At 46.1% G+C, this 22748-nt stretch overlaps 1 protein-coding gene across 1 annotated transcript in view; it reads right to left on the reverse strand.

Moving 5' to 3' along the window:
* The window catches only part of LOC146188625 (uncharacterized), a 67208-nt gene that overhangs the window by 23143 nt on the left and 21317 nt on the right, over positions 1-22748 (reverse strand). Inside the window, exon 2 of the mRNA XM_084605092.1 lies at positions 2276-2422. Coding sequence (XP_084461218.1) covers positions 2276-2422 — 147 coding nt within the window. The remainder of the gene's footprint in view (positions 1-2275; positions 2423-22748) is intronic.

The raw sequence follows: 22748 nt of genomic DNA on the forward strand, positions 1-22748 counted from the left end.
CAACAACTTCTTGCTGCCTAAACCAAACACTAATTATGGGAAACAATCAGTCCGATTCTCTGCTACCACTCTTTGGAATTCATTACCTACAACTATCAAACAATCATTAACTATTTTTGCCCTTAAATCCGCTCTTCGTCAGTTTTTGTTATCACACTTATCGTAATTTTCAAGGTAATCTGTTCCAGTGTTATCCTTTATATCTTTTTATGAATTGTTTCCTATGTTTTCTTTATGTGCTTAGGTGTTTATTCTTTGTTATTACATCAATAGTGCCTGTACTAATTCATGTTTCATTCGCCCCAACCCACTGATGCGAAATATTGCATAATTTCTGCAACTGCTCAATATGTATTTCTTTTCAATAATCATCATAGGAGGTCCCGTTCCGCAGTCCTTGACTTTGGGACCTCCTTCTGTATTCATGTTTTGTTAACCTTTGAAATACAATAAACTTCAAATTTCAAACAACATTGCCACCTGATTACCTCGTTTGGCAATATTATAGTTTTAAAAATGCTACACATTCAAATGTTCAAGCACGCAAAAATTGTACGACCTTTTATCTCGACCTTGTTTCCGCGGCCTGTAGCGCATTGACAGCAATTCATTTGAGATTTTATGTTCCACTGGCACGGCTATAAAGCAGCAGAAAGTGTGTTCATTTCGGCGGTGCACGTTCAGATGAAGCTTTCTCAAGCCAGGTGTGATCCATAAACGCTACGCGTGCACCCAGAAGACGGCGCGATACAGAGGTACTATACTAGTCTACACATTGCCACTTATAGGCGTAAATATGTGCGACTAAGTGTGCTAGCCCAGCAAATTGTATATTATCCATGGTCGCTCGTAGGCGCCAAGTAAAATGAGGCTGACCATAAGGGTGGTAGAAGGAATTAAGCTCCATGAGTCTCCTTTGTCCGGACCGCGCTGCAGCATGATAGCAATGACTAACGCGTGCCATTAGTGACATAACGTTTTTTAGGGGACTATAACGTTCCACACTTTCTGTTAGTTATCCTATGGAGGAATGGCAGGTGCGCTGAAATCATGCGCCCTGCGTCAGCTATAAAACACAGCAACATTGGAATACGCCTCTCTTACTTGGTTGAGTAACAGAGCAAGTAGTAGCTTTCGTGCAACTCCTTATTGTCCAAACCACATAACTGCCCAGTATAGATACTCCTCTTTTCTCATAGCGACTCAAGCGGCATCGCTGGAAAACTCCTGATGTACTGCCTCTCGTGGGTTTATGAGGTACTCTAAATAAACTAATGAATAAATCTAGTGGTAAGTTGCTTCATCTGGAAAAGAAGCTTTTAGTAACTTTATGTCTTGGTTGCACACCTGATTGTATAAGCGGGAACTAAGCCAAGCCTCTATTGATATACAGGACTGATTCGCACGGTTAATTCGACTAGAACTGCAAGTCAGTAATTTGATCGACTTTCTTAAAGTTTTCCTTATTTGGCTACAGAAAAAAAATCTGCACAATCATGATTTCAATGGAAAATGTCTTGCTACGCTGCTCCTGCGTCTACGCGCCCTGCAAGCAGGTATTGTTTTTCAGCAGACGCGAAGACGATAATTCAAAGCAATGGTTATAAACTGAATGGACAGCAGCCTTAGATATGTCATTGTGTACACTTTAACCTGAAATATGCAACAGCATTATACCCTATGTGAAGCGGCGGCATAGCAAAATGGCCCTCTGATACTGGAGATTCTCCCTGCTGCCAATTCGTGTTTACTAAATAAGCCTTAGGCGCTTTCAAATAGCTTTTTGAATCGAAAGTTAAGCGACCCGAGTGATAGGGTTGTGCGTGCGGGTTAGAAGTACCTCTTCGTATCGAGCAAGAAAATTACGCGTTCGCCGCGGTGAACGAATAAGTGAGGCGAGTCTCCAGAATGATGTAGCCGCATCGCATGCAAATATTGAAAATGAACATATCCACACAGGTACCAAATGCTACTCATGGAACGGTTGTTTTGCGATGAGAGTGGAATTTTGCGGAAAATTGCTTCTTTGGCGGCGAACACACAGTTTAAGGTGCTCTTCTCTAAGCGGCGGCAACAAACTTGAAGCCTTCAATGGCTGCCCTGCAGGAGCAAATTACCTCACATTGAAAATATAGAATGTTGGTGGCTAGTCTCGTACGGCACCACTTTATTTTTATTTTACAGTCTAATATAAATTACCACCACTGAATCAAGTAAATTTTTCAACACTTTAATACTGCTAAGCTATTTTTATAGTTCTTAGCATGGGACTTACATCATCTGGTTCTATATATTCCAGCGTGGTAGCTATTCCGCCGTCTGATTCTACTTTAGTAGTAGCTTTAAGGCATTCCACCGCCGGTATTGCATCACTGGTGAATCCAACCAGAAAAATTGGCCTGCCATTGTTGAAAAACTGAATCTAAAAGCAAAAAGGTATACAATTATTTCTAAAATTTATGCTTTGGCACTTTCGGAATTTTCAAACCATCGAAAAGGGAGAAATTCGTTCTGCTTTTAAAAATACAAGTGCTACGTAATGCGGTCAATACAACCTTTGGCAGCTGCGGTCATCATGACGCGTTTTTAATGGATATCAGCTTCTACACCATGTGGAAATCGGCTGTGCTGAATAGTTTCCCGCATTGTGACATTCTTTCGTGCCCATAATTTAGCCATTGTTTCAAAATGTTCTGAGATTTGTTGCAGTAATATTTGTTTTCATGGTCACATTGTTTAAACCCACTTGCTGGATTCTCCTCGAAGCCTTGTTGTTGCTAAGAAATGTTCTTTTTCGCAGTTTGGTTGTAATATGTTTTCCGCTGTATTCAATGTATACGCTTGTGTAGACCAATTTCTGAGACACGTTTAAATAGAAAAGTTTGCCACAAGCCACAAGGCATAATTTATAGTTTATGAGACTTAAAGCTTATGACTTATTAGGAAACTCCATGGGGAGTTTCGGATTTCTCCTAAATGCGTCCGCGTGACCATAATCGACTCCAAATGACATTGAGCTGAGTCCGATTGATCTTGAGTATAGACAGGTACTGCGCTTTCCCTTCCCCAGAGCAAATTTCAACACAATGTTTTAAGACATGAAGAATTAAAAGGCGGTGCAAAAAGCTTTATTCCGCTGATTATACACGTCCACGAAACCGAGAACAAATGAGCATACCCTTGCGTCAAGTGATAATAGTGGTGGTGCTAGAATACGCTGCAAAAAAGAGTAAAAACACTAACACCTGAAGGCATCAGGAAGGACACGACTGCAAACCAAGAGAGCCACAGATAAAATTATTTTGTAAAATGGCAAACAAGCAAAATTAATAATCAGGCTCTTCGGCGAATTATGCCTCAAAGTAGGAAAACAGTCCATACGCTCGGAAAAAGAACTAATGTGTAGGTTGCATTATAAATGTATGCTTTCCAAAGCAGCCAACCATGAAGCACATATTTCGTTCGCCTATACAAAGATGAAAAAAGACGAAGGTGATAAAACATTCCGTACGAAAGACATGGAGCGGCATGGGAACAGGCAATCTCTGTCAGGTTTCCAAGCAGCACACCACATTCGCACCGATGTACGTCCAATAGTAAAGAGTTGGCATCAATATCATACCTACACTTGCTTTCGGGGAGTTTACTACATATCTCATTGCTGGTCCCTCGTTCATGTCAACACCGAGCCATCACACGCACAGTTTGGCAATACCATTATCGGCTTATCTTCGGCTTTTCCTTTCATACCCAATGCAGGAAGTCATCTCTTTTCCAAATACATTTTAAATGCTGGCAAACTCGTGGCTTTCCCTATTCGGGCCTATCACAGGCTTTTCCTTTCATGGCGCATTGTACTCCTGCGTATTCGATAGCCACTGTCAAGGCTTGCAGCAGGTTATCCTGCAGGGATATGCGACTTGATTTCCCTTTTTTAGCCTGCAAGGAGCGATACACAATTAAATTTGTATGCAAATTGTTCAATTAATCTTTTTAATTTCAGGCGAATAGAGCAAAATAAGAAAATAAGGAAAGGAGACGGCAAATTGATGAAAAAATTGATGCTTAGATACATACTTGAGTTCCTGCTGGCAAAATGCCCAGGGAAATGAAGGGTGCAACTATTGGCTGTTGCGTCGGAATGAACAGGCTTTCAATATCCAATATATATTCATTCTAAAAATATACGCATTTTGTAACACATATTTAGCTGCCTGCATTTTAAAGTAGCCCATACTGATAAGCGACTCTTGGATACTTAAGAAAAAACAGAGGAAGAATTCTTGCACGTTGGCTTGGTTTCTCCAGGTAGTTGGGTCTATGCTGCTTTGAAGCACCGAACTGTTGAGAGGTTGGGCTGGATTAGAAACAGTTCCGGCTTAGAAATGATCGACTGGCTCCGCGAATCGCTTATTCCTGTTGCCATCTCGATATAACGAAGCTGGCAAGTTTTTTCTGATGAAATTCTGGGAATTAGAAAATGCCATTCCTGCTTGCACGCAAGGCATCTGTAGAAGACAAAAAAAAATAAAATTACAACACGAGCCTTACTGCACCGAGTAAAACTCAGAATGATCATTCAAATAATCGCCATCATAATCAGCCTGACTATACCCACTGCAGGGCGAAGGGCTGTCCCGTATTTCTCTAATTAACCCAGTTCTGTGCTAACAGCATCCACTTGACCCCTGCGAACTTCTTAACCTCGTCTGCCCACTTAACTTTCTGCCGCCCCCTGCTACGCTTTACTTCTCTTGGAATCCAGTTTGTTACCCTAAGCGACCATCGGTTATCCTCTCTTCGTACTACATGTCCTGCCCATGCGCATTTCTTCTCCTTAATTTCCACTAGAATGTCGGTAACTTGAGTTATTTCTCTGACCCACTCTGCACACTTCCTAACTCTTAATGTTACCCCTACAATTTTTCGTTCCATAGCCCTCTGAGTTGTCCTCAACTTAAGTAGAACCCTGTTGGTTAGCCTCCACGTTTCAGCCCCAACATTCAAATAGAAAACCACCAAAAGCAATTAATGAACAGCATACATGTCATTGCACATTATCCCGTACTTCATGAATCATGGAGTAGTCAAATATTTCAAAGAAAAATATCACCTTATAACAAAGGCTGCGCTGAGCTACCAAAATGGTGTCGCAGTGATCATAGATAATGTAGATTGTTGGGCTTGCTAAATATATGCTGTATTTAATGGTTTCAAGTCGACATTGTAGGAGGCAGGCAGGTTGAAGACAATGAGGCTCAGCGCCTTGCCGACGGAGCTACTGGAATGGTTTGTGGACCTCTACTCTGCTTGAAGGGCATCTGATTTTTTACTGTTAAGGTGTATCCAGCAGTGAAATCCCAGATAAACATCTGCATTCCTAATTACACCAAGGGCACATTTATCAGCCCTTAACAAAAAAACATCGACGCACTGTTGTGACAAGTGAAAGAACAGAAAAGCTCATTTTAGCGAAACATCTGTATTGCTATAAAAAGTGAATATTTTGAGTGTTCTTCGAATTCAAACCTAAAGCATCATACAAGGCCTCTCCTAGACAATTAAATCGTTCCAACTCACTCTTCTCATGAAATAATCTTTTGATGGGCCCTTTGGTCTAAGCGTCGTGCCATTATCGACTGCGCACATGCTCAAATGATTTGTGGCCGCTTAGGTACACTCTCGTACACACAACCTTTGCTCCAGCTGCACCCATCCTCGCTTTCCAACGACATCGCTGTCCCTGCTTCCTCTTCTGTTCTTGTGCCTTGACATGTGACGCCGTCACTGATGCCAATTCAATGTACCCGTCTGTTAGGTCTGCTTATCGCAAATATATTGTTACGAGTGGATATCACGCACCAATGGGTAGCACCACTCTGATATCGCTGGGCACCGCTTAACCGCAAAACTAAACACTGAGCGTCGTCTTCGTCTACACACCCAGGCACTTCTTTCTTCACTCGCTGAATGCCAGCATGGTACACTGCATAACATTACCCCGCCACAGAAGCACAGTCCCGGTGCGTTCTAGGTAAACGAAGCAGGGCGTGAGTAATACGGCTTGAGTCGTGTCACATGCACAATGTCGGAAGCTTGTGATGCAGAATACTTCTGGTATAAAGATTCGATTTTGTATGTGACGTGGGGGCTCGGCGTAAGATATGGTAGGGGCCTGTGTAGCGTCGTAGACGTTTTGCGCACAATCCCACCCGGCGTGATGGGAGCAAGAACAGAACGAGAGATCCTGGGGTGTAGTGCACATCGCGATGGCGACTGTTATAAGGGGATTGCTGGAAGCCTTGGGGGGCAGAGCGTGTCGCGAGCAATGTGGGGAGCATCTTTAGCACGGGAGATGGCATCATCAGTGTAAGTACTAGTGGCGGCATCAGTAGTGGTTAGCGATGTATCAAAGGGGAGGAATGGGTGTCGGCCAAAGAGCAGAAAAAGGGAGAGTAGCCAGCGGTGTCATGACAAGAAGAGTTATAGGCAAATGTTACAAAGGTTAGATTAATGTCCCAATCCCGATGGTCGCCGGATACATACATGATAACATATCTGTGAGCGTACGGTTGAGGCGTTCTGTCAAGCCGTTGGTCTGAGGATGATAGGCAGTGGTAAATTTGTGGCGGACGGTGCACACACGAAGTAGCTTGTCAACTCTCTGGAGAGGAAGCAGCGACCACGATTCGTAAGTAGTTCACAAGCGGCACCGTGTTGTAGTATCACGTCGTAGAGGAGGAAATCAGCGACGTCTGTAGCGCAGATGGTTGGGATCGCGCGGGTAATGGCGGAACGTGATCCCTTTGTTGCCAGACGCAGAGAACCGGAAGGGTCCGAGCAAATCAACACCAACACGGAAAAACGGGTCTGTCGGGATGGATATTGGCTGTAGGTGTCCTGAAGGCAATGCGGATGGTTTTTTCCGACGCTTGCATAGCTCACATGCGGCCACATAATGTTGAACTGAGCGATAGAGGCCCGGCCAATAAAAACGTCGGCGCACGCTATCATACGTGCGGGACACGCCAAGATGTCCAGCGGTGGGAACGTCATGAAATTGTTCCAGGATGGTGGAGCGCAGATGTTTCGGAACGACGAGCAAGAGCTCAGCGCCATTAGGTCACATATTGCGGCGGTATAATGCGTCCCCTTGGAGTACGAACATGGCGAGGGCAGGACGAGATTGGCCGGTAGTCAGACGGTCGATGATAGACCCGAGCGCGGAGTCCAAGCGCTGTTCGTCGGCTATGTGGCGAAAGGTCGATGAAAACAGGACGCATGCGTTATTGTTGCAGGCTGTAGAGCTGGGAGGGTCGACCGGGTGGTGGGACAAGCAGTCTGCATCTTGGTGAAGCCGACCAGACTTAGAGAGCACGGAAAATGTGTATTCTTGCAATCTTAACGCCCAGCGTCCCAAACGTCCAGTAGGGTATTTGAGCGAAGATAGCTAGCATAAGGCACGGTTATCTGTGATAACAGTAAAGTATGATCCAAAGAAATAAGGGTGGAATTTTGCAATAGCCCGAACAACAGCTAGGTACTCCCTTTCTGTGATATAGTAATTTTGTTCTGCCCTTGGTAGTAGGGGGCTGACATACGCAATAACTCTGGTGCAGCCGTGGTGTCGCTGAGCGAGGATAGCTCCAATGCCGTGACCACTGGCGTCAGTGCAGAGTTCTCTAGGGGCCCCAAGGGTTGAAATGGGCCAACACGGGTGGATTGGTGAGAGCAGCGATAAGTTCGGAGAAAGCTGCAGCTTGGTCAGGGCCCCAAGAAAAAGGTGCATTTTTTTTCAGTAGGGCAGTGAGAGGGCGAGCAAAAGCTGCGAAGTTCTGGACGAAACGACGGAAATAACACAAGCCAGGAAAACTTCGAACATCACTAGATGAACGTGGTGTGGGAAAACTACGAACGGCATGAAGTTTATCTGCGTCAGGCTGGACACCAGCAGCATTCACTAATTGGCCAAGAACTTTGATTTCCCAATGGCCGAAACTGCATTTGTTGAGTTGAGTTTAAGGCCGGCGCGGTGGAATAGCACGAGAATGGTAGAAAGGCGAGAGAGGTGGGTGACAAAAGTAGACGAGAAAACAATGACGTCGTCTAAGTAACAGACAAGTGGTCCACTTGAAGCCGCGCAACAACGAATCCATCATTCGTTCGAAAGTTGCGTTATGTAGGCCAAAAGGCATGACTTTAGATTGGTAGAGGCCGTCAGCAGTGATAAATGCTGTTTTTTTGCGGTCTCGTTCATCGACGGAGATTTGCCAGTAGCCAGAGCGAAGGTCGATGGAAGAAAAGTAGCTGTCTTCATGTAAGCAATCAATTGCATCGTCTATGCGCGGAAGAGGGTAGACGTCTCTTCTGGTCAACTTGTTAAGGCGGCAATAGTCGACGCAGGTTCTCCGGCTCCCTTTTTTTGGACTAGCAGAACAAGTGACGCCCAGGGGCTGTTTGAAGGCTCAATGATGTCGTCGGCCAGCATCTAGTCAACTTCATGTTGAATCACCTGGCGCTCGAAAGAGAGACACGGTATGGTCGCTTGTGAAAAGGAGCAGCATCGCCGATGTCGATGCGGTGGGCTACAACAGGCGTTTGGCCAAGAGGTCGAGTCCTAAAATAAAAAATGTCGCTATAGAAAGAAACAGCTTGTAGAGCGTGTCGACAGAATCAGGTTGCAGGTCGGCTGCAATCATGCTGGAAAAAGGATCACGATGTAGAGGAGACGACATAGGAGCGGTAGGGATTGTGCCAAGTGCAGAGGGAAGGTCGGTAGTTAGGGCTGAAACTTCACAGTCGGTTAGCGGGGACAGTTCAGCTAATGATATTCTGTCGGGGAGGACTTGGGTCGACAAACTGAAGTTTAGAACTGGGAGTGATGCGATTCTGAGATACGTGTATGATGACGTGTGGGAGGATGACGTGACGCTGCAGGACGACGTCTGTAATTGGGCACAGCGGGTAATCTTCATCGGGTACGGGCAGGAAAGGGCACATAGGAATATAAACAACAGCTTCCAGAGGGAGGCGGGAATATTTTGCTGAGCGGAGGCGAGGTGGCGTGGAGAGGTCTTCAGAGCAGAGAGGACGTACCAGGCGTAGAATGCCGGTTGAGCAGTCATAAGGGCTGAGTGAGTGGTCAAGACGTCAAAGCCAATGATCAGGTCATGGGGGCATTCCTGGAGCACGGTGAATAAGATTGGTGTGTGATGACCAGCAATGGTTACACGGGCGGTACACATACCAACCACGACAGCAGGGCTGCCATTGGCGACACGAACGGTGGGCAAAACTGCTGGCGTCAGGACTTTCTTCTGGCAACGACGAAATGAAGAACTGATGACAGCGAGTTGGGCACCAGTGTCAATAAAGGCAGAGACAGGAACACCATCAACAAGGACTTCGTTGAGGTTAGAGGGTGGAGCAAAGGTCAACAGAGATTTTTCAGTCCGGGTAGCGAATGCAGCATCACCTCCGGGAGCTGCATCGTCTAGGTTTCCGAGAATTGGCCAGCATAGGACGGTGAAGAATTACGACGAGGAAGAGGAGAGCGGGAACGTCGGGTTTGTGGGGAAGGCGACCGGCTGGAAACACGAGCATGTGGAACAGGATCTGCATGGGACGGGTCAGGTTGAGGCGAGGAACAGCGCGGTGCAGGGACTCCACTGAGATTGACGTAGTAGAATGGGCGTGACGGCATGTACCAGTGATTGCGGCAATGACGGGAGATATGGCCAACAAGGGAACAGTTGAAGCAAGTGGGGCGATCGTGAGCGTTACGCCAGTCATTAGGATTACGGTAGCGGTATCGAGGCATAAAGCAGGGGTTACAGGCAGCAGCGATCACAGGAGGGGCTGAGTTGGCGTCGATGGTGTTCGGGACGTGGCCAGTAGAGATGACCATGTTAGCGACCTCCTGGCGAACAACAGCCTGGATAAAGGATACCGTAGGCAGGGTGTTGCCTCTCAGTTGAGATGAGGAAACAGCGGGAGTGATGGCCTCGAGTTCGCAGTGTACGATTCGTGTCAAGTTAGTCGGGTTGGAAGGTTGACGGAGAGTAGGCAAGTCAGTGCAGGACGAGGTAGCTACTGTGTTCGGCAGGCGGTCAAACCGGTGACATGTGCGTTTTTGTTTCGCTTGCTCAAAGCGCCGGCACACTTGAAGAGCAGAGTCCACAGTCGAACAGCCATTGCATAAGAGTAGGTAAAAAGCATCGTAGGCCATACCCTTCAGTATGTGGCACACTTTATCTTCCTTACTCATGGCTTAGTCGACTTTTCGGTACAGGGCTAGGACGTCTTGTATGTAAGAAATACATGACTCGGACGATGTTTGGGCACGAAATGCCAGGTCTTTCTTGGCAGCAAGACGGCGTCCAATGGGTTTGCCGAAGAGGTCGTGAAGCTTCTGTTTGCATACGTTCCAAGATGTGAGTTCGTCTTCGTGCGTTTCAAACCAAACGCGTGCGCTGCCGGTCAAATAAAATATGATATTTGCCAGCATGAGCGTTGCGTCCCAGCGGTTGTGTTTGCTTACTCGTTCGTAGAGGGCCAACCAGTCATCCACATCAACGTCGTCGGTCCCGCAGAAGGTGCCCGGGTCCCGGGGTTGTGCCATCACTACAGTTGGGGTGGTGGCCATAAAGGGGGTGGGGTCTGTGGACATGGTGATAGTACCGACGTGGCGTCCACTGCGGAGATCCAGCCTGTTGTACGGGGATCGATGATTCCACCTCTACGAATGATGTTTCGAGTGGAAATCACGCACCGATGGGTAGCATCACTCTGAAATCTCTGGGCACGACTTAGCCGCACACCTCAACACTGAGCGTCGTCTTCGTCCACACACCCAGACACTTCTTTCTTCATTTGCTGAATGCGAGCATTGTACACTACATAACAACATGCTGCTCCCGCATGTCGTGCTTACAATTGTTTGGTGGTAGTAGCACTCTGCAAATCGCAGTACGTCGCCAACCCGTTGCCTTTTTCAACCACTTTACATCGAGGAGAATCGTTTGGCACTAATGATATCATTGATTCTGCTTGCCGACCTTACAGTGCATCGCATTAGCGCCGTCACTCCTCCAACTGAAGTAACCGACTCCACCTCATCTGATACTTTGAACCGTTCGGTCGATGCATCTCTGCCTTGCAGCCACCACCTCCGCCGAGTCTAATGAGGTGGTTTAGGTAGTTTGCACGGCATTATAGGTATCTTATCGTTGCTGCTACGAAGGCCAGCATTCTAAAGCGACAGCTCGATGTTTGTCCGCTATGTCGTCTTCACAATTTCATCGTTTTCGGCGATGTCCCCATTTTCCTCTACTTGCTGCTCTTTCCCACGTCAAGCATATTTCTTAAAAACAAATATTTTTGCCTTTTACCCAATCATTTGGTTTATAATCCCAATGCACCATTTCGCACGACCAAATAGGCCTATTCCAAAGCATAAGTCCAAACTACACTTTTCAACAATATGGTGCTTAGATTCTTGTCTCCCAAAAATATATATGACATTTTTTAGCTACTTTGAACATTTTGCTGTAATTCCATATTCATATTCTAGCACATGCTTCAGCACATACTGAACGAATTAAGCTTAGAGCAGCTTTGTACTTTAAATCAGAAATTAAACTAAGCAGTATATTTACTTCCCAGCGCATGTTCTACTTTGGGTGAAGACAGTAAGGAAACAAGTGCAGAATTACCTGGAACCAAACATTATGTACCGCACAGAATGTATGTGCACCAGAATGTCTGACATGCAAAAAAAAAATCGGAATGAAAGCGTTATACATCCACTTAAAGCTATTTCACATACAAAAGAACACACTTGCCATTTCTGCTGTTACGTGCAAAACATATTCTGAGTGGTTGCAGCGGCTCGAGCCGGGAGAACGACGAGATTTCAGAAAGTCAAAATATTGTACCTCCTTACTGCCGGTGGTAGCAAAATATCCTAATTACATGACATGACGTCACTACACATCACATTATGTCACTGACTTGCTGCATTAGAAGCAACATCACTTTTGATTTCTGTCGTGAACGGACTGTAGATGACAAAGTGTGTTCCCCGACGCAACAGATGGCAGACGACATGGCAAAAGTGGCCAAACTATGGGAGATCAATATTATCAAAGACAAAAACAGAAATTTCTTACCAATCGGTTAGGCATGCTTTGCGCGTGATGGCAAGCTTGATATTTCGCAGAGTTATTAAAAGTTTTCTCAGCTTGATTTCATTCTCCATTTCTACTAAACAAAAATAAAGTGGCACATGAACTGCATTATTTTTCTGAATGTTTGACTAAGTAAAAGGACGAATGGAAGCTGTTAGGCATAAATATGGTCTTGGGGGCCGGCTTTTTCTGGTACGCAGCAGCTTTCACGACGTTCCAGAGTGGCATTTCGCTTCCGCAGACTAGATGAAGCTATATATATAAACTGAGCTAAATTATGAAACCATGAATCTCTAGAAAACGCTCTAATGACACAGAGACGCACTCAATAACACAAAGAAAGGAAGCTAACTTTTGAATTACAAAAGACGGTCGCGATCATATGGGCCACTTCAAAGATCCGTCCGTACTTAAACTCTAGGCTATTCAATGTGCAAAGCGATCATCACACTCTCTGCTGGCTGGCCAATTTCAAAGGCACCTCCTTCCGCCTTGCAGGAATTTGACACTTTTGCACGAGTCATCCAATGCAAGCATGCCGATGCAGACTGCTTATCTCAAGCACCGTCCACCTTCCCCCTAAAGAACACCACGACGACGCCTTCATGTAACCGGTAAGCGGCCGCAGTTTTGCACAACAGGAGCGATTAGACAATGTGCTTAATGACCTAGCCGATGACCTGGAAGACTAAACCTCATCCCCCTCTACTCTGTTCTGACCTCATTGATCGTGATTAGCGTTAAGCAATGTCGTCCTCGTGAACAAGAACTTCGCACCCAAATGGACCACGCAGCTTCTTTTCGTGCCTAAAAGCTTCCGGAAGGAATCTGTCAGCAAGGTATATTGGGCCTGCGCGCATGCGGCAGCGAATCCAGAAGTGCTTTTTCAGAGACGCCAATCGAAATACATAGCCAGATTGATCAATTTAGCAAGGAATCATTTGTCTACACATATGGAAGGGACGAGAGTATTACGAACAAGTAGGACAAAGACTATATACAAATTGTCAAAAGTCACCAGGTCATTGGGTGGCAGAAGCCATGCAGACGCTCCGAGTGCTCAGAGTTTTGTATGGTCGGTGAAGTAGGGCCTCAGTGAGCCAAGAGGTAGGCTAGGCCACCGGACGGGTCCAAGTAGAGGCAAGAGGCCTTGGGTTGCCGTTCCACGGCCTATGCGTCAGGCCTCCCAGACGTTTCTGAGCCCTGCTCGGCGCCATACGCCAGTGCCAGTGATGAGCTGCTGTTACAGCAGCGGCGATGAGATGCAGCTGCAGTACTCCCAGGTCCGATCACCTGAGACAGAAGCAGGGCCAGGACAAGATGCAGCAGGCCCCAGATTTGGATACCCGGGTGAGGCCTGGAAGAACACGAACTGCCCTAGCTCCGTGGATGACCGAAAAACAGCAACGCTGCTCGCCTGTTCTTTCCTCCTGCCTCACTCTCCTCAAGCCACCAACCCCGTTCTCCTCTTCTTTCTTCTTTTTCCAGGCGTGGTTTTTTCTCTTCGTCTTTCCTAAGTTTCTTGATTTTTCTCCGCTTACGGAGATTCTTCACATCAAGCTGTTTCGACCTCCCGAATGTCGGAAAGTGAACACCTTTTAGGAGCGCACCTCCACTTACGCTATAAAAATGCAGTTTGACTGTTGGCTTAAGTGATCCGACATGAGACTGAGGCAAACCATCATGCATGGTCACGTTTAACAAAGGCGTCGCCTGTTACTACTTCTCAGATGCTATGTGCAGGAACGTAATCGCATACCTTCATCTTTCACTTTTCTGATATTGCATTTATTTTAGAGCAGCTTTATTTTAACAAACGGCTTCGGAATGTTTCTCGCTTGCTTTCCATGCTTATCGCAGGTGAAGGTAGAACTCAAAAATATTGCACACGTTCACTTTGCGTCCAAGGGAGACTTTTTAAATCTAATGAACTAAAACCATTTTGGGATGTCAGTTACACGATGAGGATAATTAATCTTTATTGAAACTGAACACAGCGGACAACTCTCAGACACCGACCAATCAACGACGGGAGATTGAATGCATATTGCCGCACATATAATGGTTTCGCGTTATACCTATATTAGGTGGATGATTCAAGGCATTATTGCAGATCAATGATATTCTCACACATGAACAATATTTTGAAGCAAAGCTCATAAATGCACGCGACACGAGCGCACGCCGTCAATGGAAATGCGATGATGGCGGTATGTGGCGACAGTTTATGATTGCAGTTTATGATTGAGAAAGCGCTCATTACCTTTCTTGAAAATGGAGCCACGTACGTTTCTCTTAAAGACTTCTTAAGGCGTTTCTGACAGCGAGCGTTCACTTTCTTATTCTCTCTGTCTAGCATTTCGTCCCTCCCTTTCTCAGTTCCAAACCTAGAACGCGAGTCCAGAAATACAGAGAGGTGTACATCTCAAACCCTAACGTTTACTGAAATAAAAAACAACAAAACAATCAAGAGTAAGGGCATTACATTGAAACAATAATCATGCAGATGAACACTAATTTCAAACGCAAGTGGGCTTTATGCAAATGAAAACGGTTCTAATTTATAGTCTTTAGGGTCCTTAATCATAACTAATAAGTGAAAATAGAGACTGTTTCAAATGGTACTTGCTTTAACGATGCTGATGAAGGGTGTCGCTCGAAGCTGCCTCGCTGGGGCCTCCGATGCATAGTCGAAGGTGCGACTCGACGATCGGAAGCGCAGGTTGTATACGTCGGCCCAGGAGGCCAACCTCTTGCGTTTCCCCTACCAGCTTCACAGCTCAAGTCCCTTTGTCTACCCCCATGGCAGCCGTGCAGAGCAGGCGTCGTGGCCTATAACGTCCCCCTCGCCTCGAGGTGCATTTCAATGCGATGTGCATTGCTTCAAGGCCGCGGGCTGCGGGCCCCGTGGGTTGCCGTGAACACGTGGTCCCTGAAACCGCGGAGACACGATGTCTGGCACTCTTCTGTTTCCGACGTCTCAATAGTTATTGCTTTCAAACACATGCGCACACTTTATGTCGTGTACCCCGATCCGTTCCCACGGATGGTTGTGTCTGCTTAGTACGCGTGCCGACAGTTTCTTGGTTCTCTTCGGAATGGATCCTGATTTCTCGTCTTTAAGCGTCGGGTTTCAATCAGAAGTGACACGTACCTGCACACTTAAGACTGTTCCTTCGCGGATAACTACTCACTGGCGTAACAAGCACAACACGCACTTAGACAATTCACATAAAAACCACACTGTTCCCACAAAACAAACAGCAAAGGGCATCCATGCACACATCGATATATGCTCTCCGCGAAATTATGATACTTTAAGTATAGAAATACATTTCGTTTTAGTTCAACCTGCTAAGGAAATATGTTCCTACGTTTTCTTTACCTTTTATGTATTCGATGTGGAACTTGTACACCTGGAGAGTCAGACTTCACCTCATCATCTACCATTTGAGCATTTAGGTTTTGTCAAACACTGCAGGGGTGGTGGTCTATTTTCACCTTAACATGTGTTCCGTGTAAACACAATGGAAACTTCCTTACTGCCCACACGAGTTCTAAACACTCCTTCTCCACTGTAGAGTAATTCCTTTTGTATTGGCTCAGCCTCTTGCTCGCACACGCCACAGGGTGAAGAACGCCGTCTTCTTGCATTAGAAACCGCTCCATGAGCTGCTTCTGATGAATCTGTGTGTCAAACATATTCCTGGTTCACGTTTGGAGCCAGTAAAACTGCGGTTGAGCCAATTTTTTTTTGAATTTATTGATTTCTTCCTCGTGTCGGTCGGTCCTGTTTAAAACATTTGGCGCCCCTTTCTTTGTCATCTCTACATTGGCAAAGCCTTGTCTGCGTACTATGGTATGAAATTCCTGTAAAATCTTGTTAGTACCAAACACGACTGCAATTGCTTTTTGGTGCTTGGCCTTGGTGCTGTCTGTATGTTTTCCAGAATATCTGGTTTCATTGCTATGCGACCGACTCCTATCTTTTGTCCCAGAAAATAAACCGATTCAAACGCCACCTCACACTACGTGGGCTATACTGTCACGTTTGCCTGACGAAGTTTCTCAAACAGGGCTTGAGGCGCATTCAGGTGTTTTCTCCACGTACCCTTGGCGACCAGAATGTCATCTATTTAGTAGTGTATGTGCTGATGTGCTGAAGGCCTGCTAGAACCTCTCTCATTAGCTTTGTGAACATGGCTGCTGCTGTTTTTAGACCAAACGGCATGAATCAAAACTGGAATATCCCTTTAGCGCATGAAAAAGCCGTTTTTTCTTTTGAACCTTCTTTCTTAGCAATCTACCAATAACTCTTCGCGAGGTTGAACGTCGAGAAAAATTGTTTTTGTGGGACACTGGCAAACACTACATCGATTCTCGGAATTGGCTAGCTGTCAGGAATCAAAACACCATTGAGCTTCCTGAAGTCGACACAGTCGATTTGAGCTATGTTTTCTTGACGACCACTAGTTGCGAATTGTAGGCCGACTATTGTGTACTCAATTACGCCCAGCGCGAGCATTTCCTCTACGTCCCTGTCGACTGTCTTGTTTACAAGCAGTGGCAAAGGGTATTGCAAGACACATATGGGTTGCTCGGTAGTCAGACGCAGCTTGCACTCAAAAGCCCTAGTTTTTCGGGGCTGGTCTGAGAAAACATCATCGTATCGCTCAAAAAGGCGCTTGACTTGTGTCGTCTTTCCTGCATCCAGGGCAGGGCTAATCGACGCGTCCTTTAGTCCCGATGTCTTTTTTGTATTGTAAGTGGGTACTTCTACCTGATACCGCTCGTCATTGATGACCGTCCAGATGATCACCTGGTCAGGATAAGGCCTCCTCTTCTCATATGGTTTCAGCATGTTTATGTGGAAGATTGTTTTTTTTTTCGTTCACGAGCAGCTCGTAGAATACTTCAATCGTTTTCGCTGTTATTGGAGAAAGACTTTTCCATTGCATAGTCAGCTGGTTCTTTTTCCTTGGCAATAGGATTGTGGCCCTCTCTCGCGGTTTCAGCTGTCGAATCACCGCCTTTCGGTCATAAAATGCCTTAAACTTTTACTTGACGCGTAAAGATTGTGATTAAGGATGCTGCAAGTCTCGCCCAGCCTCTCTCTAAGTTCTAGAACATATGTATACGCGGTCTTCTGTTCGGTTCCCAATTCCTCATTTGACCAAATCTCTCGGAGGGTGGTCAGGGGTCCTCAGCGGCTCTACCGTATAGCATTTCAAACGGCGAGAATCCCGAATTTGCTGCGGTACCTTTCGATATGCAAATATCAATGACGGAAGGTATCAAGCCCAGTCAGCTGGTCTTTCGTGGTACATTTTTCGCATCATCTGCTTGATTGTTCCGTTGAAGCGTTCGAGTGGCATGGAGTCGATAGCAGCTGCTTCAGTGATAGGAGTCGGCTCACCCCCTTCATAAGGTTTGATGTGAAATTTGAACCACGGGTGTGAGCATTTCTCTCCGAACTCCATACCGTGAAAACATCTTGAGTAGCGCTTTTGCCGCCTTGACTGTGAAGATAGTTTTCAGCGCTACTTGTCGCCATATCTTGTCGCAATATCAACCAAGGGGATGATGTAGCGATTTCGTCTTCACGAGCGAGGAGTAATAGGTCAAACGAGATCGACTCCTACCCTCTGAAATGGCTTTTCGATGGTTGGCATAGTTCCAAGTGACGCTTTTCTGACTCTTTCTTTCGGCACCTTTGGCATACGTCGCAAGTTCTGACATACCGCTTCATGTCACTCTGGATTCCGGGTCAATAAAATTCCGTCCATATTCTCTTCACTGTGCTCTTAGCACCTTGGTGTCCAGTCATAATCGAGTCGTGGCCTAGACACATGATGGATGGTCTCGATTCTTTTGGTATCATTAGTTGTAGGACTTCTATTTCTGAGCTTAAAGTACGTTTTCGGTACAGGAGCTCATCTCGTATAAGAAGCTGAAATGTTTCCTGGACTTCTTTTTTAGCACTTCCCCAACCTTCCCGAAAAAGATTTCAAGTGACGCGTCGTTTTTTTGCTCCTGCACTACTTTCTGAGGAGTTACCTCCAGCTCTTTCGCCGCAGGGAACTTACGTTTAGGCGTCTTCCCCTGCGCTGCTTTTGCTGCCTTCGTCTGTACGGCCGACGATATCATGGGTATTTCGACTTCTCCTTCAGCCGGCTCCGAATTTTCTCTGCGTTCGCGTGATGTCCCATTAACATGAGTCTTCGCAACAGTTTTTTCATTTTTCTTCCTTTTCTGGGTTATGTTCCATCAGTTCTGTTCAGTCGTTCAGTCGTGTCCGACGCTTCGTGTCGCTATAGACCATATCACGCCACGCTTTCCGGTCTCTCGCTATCTTCCTAACATCACATAACTTCATCTGCAGCGCTTCGAGGATGCTGCCTACCCCTTCGCCAGTGACCCTCAACCTTTCCCACATCAAATCTTTCTCCAGCGACTCCTCTCTTCTCATCAGATCACCAAAATAGCTGAGCTTTGACTTTAGAATTTGACCCTCCAATGAGCAGTCAGGGTTTATGGTCGACAATATCGACTTATTTGATCTTCTGGCCGTCCAAGGAACTCTCAAGATTCTACGCCAGCACTACAATTCAAACGCGTCAATTCTTCGGTGGTCAGCCTTCTTCACAGTCCAACTCTCGCATCCATGTTCCATACCAGGGGTTAGGTCGGAGCAAGGATCATCTACCATTCCTACTCCCGTGATGTCTGCCAACACCAAGTCGTATAGCGGTGCATTCAAACATTTTGCTATGACCGGACCCGTATAGTATGGAGTAGAAATGCAAATCATTGCTTCGGAAAGGTAGTTAACCGTGCTATCCACCAGCAGAACTGACACGAGTTGACCCGTAAGCTCCGCATCTTTAAAGAGGACAACAAACACTGTTCTCACAAGAACAGTGTTTGTTTCATTCTCTCAATACGCTGATGCGCTTTGCATGCATTGCACACTCAACCACTGGCATCGACAGCTCGTTAAAGTTGCGTGCCTGGCTGTGTTATCTTGCGATCTCTCACCGCCTGCAGTGCACTGAACTTGCTGAGTGGGCCTGTCAGTCTGCCTGGGAAGCACTATATACGCACCCTTCTCTTGAGTCTGCAGCCTGCATGCTTGAGTTCTGTGACCTCTTCTTTTGCATTGTTGGCAGAATGCCTGCATCTGGTTTCTATTTCCTTCCTGCCTACAGTCCGTGGCATGATTTCTGACACGGTTGCACAAGAAACACCCGAGGATACCTACATATGCCACTTTTCATTTCCCGCTTTTTCGCTTCCAGGTCCGAATTTCTCAGCGCATCTCCCTTAATCTTTTCCAGGTTTCTTTGGCCTTGAGCTTACATGAACTGATCGGTATATTATCTGAATTACCCTACAGTTTTAACTTACGCTCTTTTAGAATTACAGCCCATTTTGGGTGACAGCAAGACAGAAACTGCTCTGCCACCATCAGATCTCTAATCTCTTCATAGGATTTTTCATCTGCCATTTACAGCCATCGCACCATGTAGTTCAGCAACCGCAATGAGAACTATCTTGCGGTTTGCGCGTCACTTCGCGTACTAGCTCGAAATCGGTCTGGAAAACCTGCAGGTAATCAGAACCTCTCCAGAAGTGTCTTACTTGGCTTATCACAACCAGTCGACTCTGATGCGAGCATCCCGCAAAAACTGTTAATGCCTCGCCGACCAAACAAAGGATCAAGGCTGTTGCCCATTCGCTCTTATTCCATCCTTGCGCTATTGCGATTCTCTCAAACCGATGCAAATGCCCATCAAAATCGTCCCGCTTATCATCAAAATGAGCCATCAGCTGGGCGTGTCGCTCCAACACCTGACGACAGTGTTGTCACCTGTGGCACGCTTTCAGCATTAGTTTTGGCACAGCGTAACTTGAATTTGAGTACTACTTTGCCTGTTCTATTTTCTTTTCTTCTACCTCTGCCATCCGCCTAGCTCTCTCTTCTGTTTCTCATGCTTGCTTGCGAATTCCTTCGCTCTCTTCAAGATCCTGGTTGTGCGCCAAATCATTTTCCTCTCTCTGCCTCATTTTCTCCTTCTCATGAAGAGTCATCGTTTCTTCTTTCGGAAACACTAGCTTTTGGGCCCTCAACATGAGCTTTTGGAGGTCTATCTCTGCGGCTTTAGCACGCACACAAGCGTGTTGACCTAACATTAAGACGCAATGACTAAAAAGCATTCTGGCAGGCTCGCCAATATATTTCGCAACTTCCCAATCTAGAATGCGAATCGAGAAACCAAGAGATGTGCACATCTCAAAATCCAACGTTTACAGAAATAATAAACAACAAAACAATCAAGAGTAATGCTGTTACACTCAAACAATAACATGCGCATGCACACAATCATAACTAATAACTGAAAATAGAGACTGTTTCAATTGGTACTTGCTTTAATGTTGCTGATGAAGGGTGTCGCTCGAAGCTGTCTCGCCGGGGCCTCCGATGCATAATCGAAGGGGCGACTCGACCATCTGAAGCATAGGTCGCGATACGTCAGCCAAGGAGGGCAATCTTTCGCGGGGTTCCCCAATCAGCTCCGATGCTCGAGTCCTTTAGTCTACCACCGCTGCAGTCGCGTGGAGCAGGCGTCGTAGCCTATAACGTCCTCCTCACTTCGAGGTGTGTCGCTGCGATATATCTTCAAGGCCGTGGGCCCGTGAGTTGCTTGATTTCTTTCAACTGGCAACTATTTCTAAATGGTCGCTCTTGTAAATCCTATTCGTCTTCCTTTGTACACATCGTGACAAACTTGAGGATTAAAATTTGCGTTGCTGGCTTGCCTACTGCTGCGTACGGCTGAACTATACTAAGAGGTAAGGGGAAGTTGGTGTTTATATTTTTTAACAATTAGAAGTATTTTTTAGGCGCGTAAAGTTGGGGACAACATGATTTGCTGCATCAAAAAGGTATTATAACTATGCGAAGAAGGTAATCCCATGGTTTTCAATGCGCGTTTTTGTAGTCTCCACAACGGTAATAAATTAGTTTTGTATGTGGTTCCCCATGACTCATTGCAGTAAACGAGGTGACACTGACATAATGAAAAGTAGAGTGATCGAAACATAAAGTGTGAAACTTGCCGTCATGCCTTTACCAAACCAAAACAATCGTACTTGATATTTTACGCACGCAATTCACCTGTTCCTTCCAAGGCAACTGGCTATCAAACATAACCCCTAAAGAAGAAGCACTTTCAATAATATTGTTACAGATGGGATGCATTTAATCACAGACGAGCGCAGACGATGGGGGATAAACCTGAGGCAGAACAGCTAGCCAAGGCAAAATCCCTCGTCCTTTGTCAGCCTCCTCTTCATTATACACAGTCACTTTCACTTCTTTTAGATCCATCGCTGCATAGCACGCGATAATTTCCTTGGTTGCAGATGAAGCTCGTCCTCGAAAAAATAAGGTCATAGGACGCAATAAGCGGTCAACATCAGCTACAGGGGCTTTTTGTGTGGTGCGGGAGGGCCATTGTGGGCGGTAGCTTTGGCGATCACGTAGTTACCTTTGCTTAACCGAGTAACCACGACGAAGGAGCCAGTGTACCTGAACAAAAACTTCTGGTACAAGCCTCGCTTCCGTGAAACTGTCCAAAGCCACAGGAAATCGGGCCAAGCGATGAGCTTCTTCAGAACGACATACATCTTGTTGGAAGAGTCGTCGTGAGGTGAGAAGGGCAACATGGTATCTGAAAATGTGAGGGCTTCCTGGCGTATCGCAAATCGAACGTTAAATAGCCAGCGACCTCATTCTTCTCGGTGTTATTCGCGTACGTCCCGATTGGCAATACAGTGTCCGAGTTCCCGCGGTCCGATGCGACACACGTGAACGGCATGTTGCGGAGGGCGCAGCTATTGCGCTCAGTCAGACCTATGGTGGGCGGTAAGGTGTGCAGTGGCGATAGCAGCAGCCGCACAACCAGAGCAATTCCTCTAAAATGACAGCACTGAACTGTTGTCCGCGGATGCTTATGATAACGCGGAGAGCACCATGACAGAGAACAATCGCGTAGACGTGAACGACGATACATACCTACCTTGGTGGATGCTATTCACACGGCGGACTCTAACCCGGCGGCGTCTTTTTGAATAATTGGGAAATGGGCCGAACAAGTCAATGTCAAGTTTTTCAAATTGCGCGGATAGTGGCTTTACCGGTTACCAACTGCAGGAGGAGTGGTGCGTGTCTTGAGGCACTGATATTGGTTACAACTGGAGACGTGTTTTTTGGGCTTATACATTTTCGGCCAACAAAAATAATGGAGACGTCTCTGCAATATATGAGAAAACCCGAGATGGTCCGATGCAATGGCGTCGTGCCTGGCGTGCCGCACCAAACTGCGGAGATTTTGCTAGACAACCAAAAGCACGGTGCACCATCTACTAAAAACGTCTTGTGCAGGAGACTATTTTGCATGACGAATAGTGTAGAATGTGCTGCTCTGTTCGCCGCAGCAACAAAAGGTAGTAACGTGAGGTAATTTTGTTGCTCTCGACGAAAGGTATCTATATTTG

This window comes from Amblyomma maculatum, chromosome 5 (assembly GCF_055883805.1).
Source record: "Amblyomma maculatum isolate TAMU_Amacu chromosome 5, ASM5588380v1, whole genome shotgun sequence".
NCBI lineage: Eukaryota > Metazoa > Arthropoda > Arachnida > Ixodida > Ixodidae > Amblyomma > Amblyomma maculatum.